This window comes from Panthera tigris, chromosome D2 (genome assembly GCF_018350195.1).
Source record: "Panthera tigris isolate Pti1 chromosome D2, P.tigris_Pti1_mat1.1, whole genome shotgun sequence".
Taxonomy (NCBI): Eukaryota; Metazoa; Chordata; class Mammalia; order Carnivora; family Felidae; genus Panthera; species Panthera tigris.
Window position 1 is genome coordinate 77,979,145 of NC_056670.1, and position 7,300 is coordinate 77,986,444.

At 60.2% G+C, this 7,300-nt stretch overlaps 1 protein-coding gene across 1 annotated transcript; it reads left to right on the plus strand.

The window, feature by feature from the left end:
• Positions 1-318: 318 nt before the first annotated feature.
• HMX3 (H6 family homeobox 3) lies at positions 319-2,019 on the plus strand. Its single transcript, XM_042961234.1, has 2 exons — positions 319-718; positions 1,346-2,019. Exons 1-2 carry the CDS (start codon positions 319-321, stop codon positions 2,017-2,019), a joined length of 1,074 nt encoding a protein of 357 aa, XP_042817168.1.
• The last annotated feature ends 5,281 nt before the right edge of the window (positions 2,020-7,300 follow it).

The window sequence follows — 7,300 nt, forward strand, 5'->3', positions numbered from 1 at the left end:
GGATTGACGCAGCCCCGAGCCGGGGACTGCTCCCGCCGCCTCCTCCCCGGGAGCTGCAGCCGCCGCCGAGCCGCCTCGCTCCCTCTGTGCCGCGGCTGGGCCGCTCCCCGCCCCTCAGCACCCCTCCCACATGCGAGCCCGCCCCGGCCGGGTCCTCACCCCGCCCTCCCGCCGCTGGATTTGCGCCTGGGGCGGCCCCCGACTTTGCGCCCCGTAGTTGAGTTCCGTTTATGGTCTGATTTCCGGCCGCCCGCCTGCTCGCCCGGCCGCCCGCCCGTCCCGATCCCTCCCTCCCCGGGACCCGGAGGAGAGGGGACCATGCCGGAGCCCGGGCCGGACGCCCCTGGCACGGCTAGCGCGCAGCCCCCGCCGCCGCCGCCCCCACCTCCCGCGCCCAAGGAGTCCCCGTTCTCCATCAAGAACCTGCTCAACGGAGACCACCACCGGCCACCCCCTAAGCCGCAGCCGCCCCCACGGACGCTCTTCGCGCCGGCCTCCGCCGCCGCCGCCGCGGCCGCCGCCGCCGCCGCTGCGGCCAAGGGGGCCCTGGAGGGCGCCGCGGGCTTCGCGCTCTCGCAGGTGGGCGACCTGGCTTTCCCCCGCTTTGAGATCCCGGCGCAGAGGTTTGCCCTGCCCGCGCACTACCTGGAGCGCTCCCCGGCCTGGTGGTACCCCTACACCCTGACCCCCGCCGGCGGCCACCTCTCGAGACCTGAAGGTACCGACCTCTCTTTGAACTTTCGTTGTCCTCCCCGTGCGCCAGTACCGTCCCCGCCCCGCGCTGCCTCCCACCGCAACCCTGGGACCCCTGCACCCTCCAACCCGCTGTTCGGCCAACTTCCTCCGGCCCCTGGCTCGCACCTACCGCCCGCGCGCTCTGTTGCGCTGCCAGGGAATCCAATCCCACTTGGTGAGAAAAGAGGTGGAATTGGAGCCGGGGGCGCGGCGCTTCCCGGGACAAGTGGCCTGGGGTCCGAACGCGGAGGCTTCAGCCGGCTGCGACTGGGGACAGGGCCTGGATGGAGGGAGTGAGCCGGTGGGGCCCAAGCCAGAGGAGAATCTCTCCGTGGGCCCCCGGCGGGGGAGCTGAGGGAAAGAAAGGAAGTGGCTGCGCCGCCACCGGGTCTGTCCGGGTCTGTCGCCTGCCCTCGGGAGGAAGGGGATCCCAGGGCGCGGAGCCCCTGCCCTGGCCCAGCCGGGAAGGAGGCCCATGGGAACGGAGAGGCCTCGAGGCCCGGGGCCCAGAGGCTACCGCGGATTGAGCCTGCGGCCCCCAGGCGCCAGGCCTCTCTGAAGGCTGTTTCGGTGTGCGTGTGTGCGCGTCCGTCTGTCTGTCTCTCCCCAGCTTCGGAGAAGGCCCTCCTGCGAGACTCCTCCCCCGCCTCGGGAACCGATCGCGACTCCCCGGAGCCACTGCTCAAGGCCGACCCCGACCACAAGGAGCTAGACTCCAAGAGCCCGGACGAGATCATTTTGGAGGAGAGCGACTCGGAGGAAGGCAAGAAGGAAGGCGAGGCCGCTCCGGGAGCGGCCGGGGCGAGCGTGGGGGCGGCGGCAGCGACGCCGGGCGCGGAGGACTGGAAGAAGGGCGCCGAGAGCCCCGAGAAGAAGCCCGCGTGCCGCAAAAAGAAGACGCGCACGGTCTTCTCGCGCAGCCAGGTCTTCCAGCTCGAGTCCACCTTCGACATGAAGCGCTACCTGAGCAGCTCGGAGCGCGCCGGCCTGGCCGCGTCGCTGCACCTCACCGAGACGCAGGTCAAGATCTGGTTCCAGAACCGCCGCAACAAGTGGAAGCGGCAGCTGGCGGCCGAGCTGGAGGCGGCCAACCTGAGCCACGCGGCGGCGCAGCGCATCGTGCGGGTGCCCATCCTCTACCACGAGAACTCGGCGGCCGACGGCGCGGCGGCCGCGGCCGCGGGGGCCCCGGTGCCCGTCAGCCAGCCGCTGCTCACCTTCCCGCACCCCGTATACTACTCGCACCCGGTGGTCTCGTCCGTGCCGCTGCTAAGGCCAGTCTGAGGCCCGACAGGGGAGGGGGAGGGAGCCGCCTTCCCAGATCCCGGAGGAGACTGGGCCGGGCCGAGGGCGCCGAGACGTCCAGCGGCCTTCGGGAACCGGGGCTTGGGCGCGCGGCCCCGGCCTCCCCTCCCCCAATCGGTAGCGTTTTGTAAGTATTTGCAATGCATTTTCGTGCAATTCACCCCTAATGGATTTGAGGCGCTTCTCCCCTTACTTTTGGTTTTGGTTATATTAAGAAAGAGCAGGAAAAAGACAACATTCCCGGGTCGAAGATTTCGGCTGGCTGGAAGATGTAAACGGTGCAGCACTTCTCCCCAAATTTGCATTGCGCTGTGGTTTTTTGGTTTTATTTTTAGAGAAGAGAAATAAGCCCCAGAAACGTAACCCCCTTAGCTTATTCTTTTTTTTTTTTTTATATATAGAACTATTTTCAGAAGTCCAGAGAGAGAGAGAGAGAATTCAACTTGTGGTACTTTTATTCCTGGATTTCTGGGTGTGGTTCTTCCTCTCCACCTCCAGTTAGCCTCCCTAATTTTCAGAATCTGAGCAGCCTCTGGGAGGAACCCCGACTCAGGCCACTTTTCCGGCAGAGGTGTGTCACAGGTGACCTCTTTATCTGTCCCGCTTCCTGACTGAACAATTCTCTAAATGTTTAAAGGGAAAAGATAAGACAGGCCTCAAGCAGACTTCTGATGATCGAAACAGCTCCACATCTGGCCCGGTGTGAGTGGTCTTATTTATTAGTAGCATTTATTTTGGGGATTTCATTTGTTGGTAAATTATTATTATTACTAGTATTGCTTTGTGCCCTGTTTCGAGAAAGTCCATCCAATATTTTTAAAAAAAAAATCTGTCTTTTAGCCTCTCCCCCTGCCTTTTTGTTCTTCAGTAACTGTTGTACTTTTGAGCTGTGCAATATTGTACAAAATTTCCTGAGAGCCCTGCCTCTTTCTTCAGGGAGAGAAGCAGACGTTTTCACTGTGTAATCTTGGTCATTGGTTTAGGAGAAAATTAAGAAGGGGAAAGGGAGGGGAGGAAAGAAACAGAGATAGGTAGCAATGCTCAAAGGAGTGAGATACGCATACTGGAGCGCTTTAAGTGAAGGACAATCAACTTAGGAGAATTTTAACTTATTTGATATATGTACAGATTTCTTGTAAAGTTCACCCTCAATTCCACAGGGCTCCTGGCTCTGCCCCCCAATCTGTTTTCTTTTTGTCGGCTACACCTGTTGTTCTGCGATAGCTTGGTGTTCTCCCCGCCCTACCCGCCCATCTCCCTCGCCACTACCCGGGTTCAGTCCCTTTTTAAGAAAAAGAGAAAAAAAGCCCACAAAATATTGTTACATTTACTGTTGTCGTGAAATCGAATTAATTAAAAAGAAAAGAAAAGCGAAGCGTTTCGTGTCGCTAGAGTGTGTAAACTTCGGACGATTTTCCGCAGGGCAGGTGTCTCTGGAAGCCTTTTCTGCTTCGCTCTCTGGCTGCCTCTGCGCTCGCGGAGTCCGAGCTGGACGCACATCCCCGTAATCCAGGAGGCGGCAGAGACAGAGGCGGCTTTGTTCCCGACCAGGGCTGCGCTCTCCCCAGTGCTTTTCGAAGCCTGCAGAGCCCTGCGCTCAGAGGGTAACGCGGGGCGAGGACCTAGGCTTATCTAGTTTGAGAAATTGAGCGAAGCGGCCGCCGCGAGTTCCGAGATGGCTGATAAATTTCTGAACGCTGTGCTACAGCCTCGTGTTCCGTTCCCAGGCCACGGTCCCTTCAGAAGCCCCGAGATTCTGGGGAGGACATTCCTAGGGATTCGTCAGCGGGCCTGCAACGCGGTGGGCTCGGTTGCAGCCAGGGGCGGGGGGGGGGGGGCCGGGGGGAGGAAAGAAGGGAGTGGACTTAGAATTTAGCTGTGGCCGGAGGCGGGTCGCGAAGTCCAGCTGGGAGAGGCCGGATCGCGAGAGGGCCCTAGAGAAGGCGGCTGCCAGCTCCTGGACAGGGAGGCCTCCGCCAGCCTTGAGGAGCTGCGGCTCTCGGGGCGGCTCGGGTATGCGCGCGGTCCCGGTCGGGGAACAGAGACCACCCAACTGTGGCCGCGGCCACTGAAAGGACCTTGTCTCCTCCCGGCCAGACCCTTTTCTGTCCACAGGCGCCCGACACCTCAGCGGCGGCCTCTCTGGTCTTCTGCCCCCACCCCGGCCCATGCCAGAAAGCGCAGCGCTGGCGGTTCCCACGCGCTCGGTGGGCGGCCAGCGGAGGCGCGGCGCGCGGGGAGCCCCAGCGCAGCGCGTGTCTGCGGGCGGAAGCAGGTGCCTGCGCGCTCCTCGCCGACCGCGCGGCTGCCTGCCTTAGAGCGTGGGGTCCGTACGCCCGACTCCAGGCAGGGCAAGTCTGAAGCTGGGGAGCCAGAAGGGGGAGATGAAGAACCTGTAGACGGTCAAGATGCCGAAGAGCACACCGCCCGGCGCGTCCGCTGGGGAGCGCCTGCACGCGCTCGCCTTCCCTCTCCCAACGCTTTGCTGGGTTCTTCAAACCCAATCCACACAGTCGAGTCTGCTATGGCTGAAATGTTGGGTGTCGTTTTCTATTGATGGGAAACTGCCCCCAAATAAACTGGCATGCGTATTTATGGCGCAATTTTAGCCTGAACCTCAGTGAAGATAGATCTCCCTTTATTTCCCTGTGGTTTGGAATAAAAACGAGGGCATGTGTCGTAAATGAAAAATAAACAGAAATTCAGGGTCAAAATATGTTGTTCCTTGTGTTACCTGAAAACACAGTGATGCCTTTTACTGTTGGCAATACTAACTGTGGGACAGGCCAATAACAGCTCATTAAAAATAATGTTGCAATAGCAAACACATCCTTAGATTTTTACAGCCAGAACACGATGCTATCAAATGCCAAGAAAATACTTCTTTATTTGTGTTTGTATTCTAGAAAACGGTTCTTGACTGACCCAGTCTTTACAAAGTCGAGAAATAACTGGTTCCCCACACGCAGCGTTTATCCTTTGTCCTGCTCTCCCCGTCTCTCTCTCTCCCTCCTATGGGGAGCTCAGCTGCCCTGCACCCACGTGTTCCCGCCCCCTCCCCCCCCCCCCCAGCCACCGTGCCTGCCCTAAGGGAGAAGGGTCATCTGGCCACCTCCAGGGACTGGCCGCTGTGTGAGCCTGAAGCTGGCCCAGGCGGGAAACTTCCACCTCCCTCCTGTCAAGTCGGAGTGGTAGTATTTCTCACAATGCAAGAGAAAGAATTGTGCCAAAGTGTGGGGGCACCATGCATCGCTCTACACAGGAAGCGTCCTCGGCTCTACTGCAGGGCTTTCTGAGGCTTTAGTGTCCCCAGAGTCCAAGAAAGCTCTTGGTGGGACTGTCACACCCCAAGAGCTTGTTGGGGTCATCTCCCCTACAAAGAATGACCCTCCCCACCCCTGCCTCCGCAGGGATTGCCGGGAGTTGCTGGAACCCCTCAGCAGAGGGGGGGGGGGTGTCTGAAGGAGTCACCGGGCATCTACCCAATTCCTCCAGGACATTCCATTGCAGGATGCCAGGGCAGCCCCTGTCCCCTACCCTAGGACACTGAACCAACACTCCGGATTTTATCCATTCGATGCCCCCCCCCCCCAATCACAGAACCTAGCCTTCTCTCCACCTACCCTAACTTCAGACCCTTCCCTATCTGCACTCCCTGTCAGTCCTCAAATCAGTGCAAATGACACTGTCTTTCTTCATCACCCAAATAGAGACACCAGCAAACCACACATAGGGGACACTCCTGTGTGATATAAACACTCGCCCCACACACGAACACATTAGATAGACCCTAATGAACACCATACCCAGGTGCTTGCGGTACACCCACCCACATATGTGTTCATCATCACAGCTATCGCTAACACACAAAGTCAGGCACACCTTGTTTGAGGGGACCCCGGGCAGCTGGTTTTCTCTACAGCCTCAGGCTAAGTAAGGCAAGCTGGGTAGAATCCCTTGCTAAGTAAGGCAAGCCTGAAATCCTTCCAGCAGGAATGCCTCGTGCATTCCTCCTCTCCCATCTGGGACAAACTATCGGAGCCTGCCAACACCCCACCACGGACTCCCATACTCCTATGGGCTGGGACCTAACTCGGAGCCGAGGTCCCCACAATGTGGGGCTCTGCCACTCTGAGCGCCCTCGATCGCCTCCGGGCCCTGGGAGACGGCACAGCCAGCGCGCGAGCTGTTTCTGTTGGCAACACAGATGTATTTCTTTTATTTGGTAGTAAATAGAGCGGGTGTGTGTACATCAAACAATAGCAGGACAGATATAAACTGCCCCCCCACCCGCCACTGCGCGCTCATTCTGAGCCGGGACGTCCTCCTGGCAGGCTCCCGGCACGCCAGAGCCAGAGGCCCCGCCGCGAGAACCCCGGAGCGCTGTCCTCTCCTCGCTCCCAGAGCGCGCGTCTGGAGGGTAGAGCCCGAAGAAAGAAAGAGAAGGCAAGGTCGGTGAGATTTGCTTTCTCTTCTGCGGGCGGGCGCACGCTGGGCCAGCTAGGGCCTGGGCGATGGGAGCGGGGTCCGAGGGCTGCGCAGCCTTTGGCCTTTGGGAGCTTTGGCGAGGCCTCGCGTTGTTGGGCTTCCCAAGCCGGCGCGACGCGCCCTTGCGTGTGCGCGGGGCACCTCAACTTCCCTCGACGGGCGCTGCGGGGTGCAGACTTAACTGCCCGCCTCCGAGACTCCATTTTGCCCCACCTCTCTCGGTTTTCCACGCCCCGCGGCCCAGTGACCCATCCAGAGGGCCTCTCCCCTTAGCTATCTAAAACCAGACTCTGCAAAGCAGCTAGGAAAAGATGCCTCCACTGGGTCGCCAAGATGGAGTCAGGGTGCAAGAACCCTGAGCTCCATAGGAATCCCCTCTTGGGATCCGGAGCGCAGCTGGGCAAGCTCGGGGGACTACTCCTGCCAGGGCGCGGACACGTGGCCCCGAGGAGGCAATCCGCCAGGCTCCTCCTCCAGGCTTCCCGCCCACTCTCTGCCCACCACCTCGCCCTGCCTGCCCGCTCTCCCAGGCTCCTGGGTGCGAGCGATCCGTGCGTCCCGGCGTACGCCTCTGGAAGTGTGCGCGCCAGGGTGCACGTGCCCCGGTCGAGGTGTGCCGGGCGGATGTTGACCCTTTGATCTATAAACAACTGGGGGTTGGATGGGTGACGAAAGAGAGGAAAAGGTCGCAAAAGATAGCTAGGCCGGCTGTACTTTGGAGCCCTGCCTGGTGCTCGGACCCGGATCTCGAGTTGAGATTTGGGTGCGCTTG

What these genes read in the sequence shown, in the direction of transcription:
- HMX3 (XM_042961234.1), top strand. Translation starts at nt 319, where the DNA reads ATGCCGGAGCCCGGGCCGGACGCCCCTGGCACGGCTAGCGCGCAGCCC. An exon ending in CCACCTCTCGAGACCTGAAG is followed by an intron (nt 719 to 1,345) that starts GTACCGACCTCT and finishes GTCTCTCCCCAG; the next exon opens with CTTCGGAGAAGGCCCTCCTG.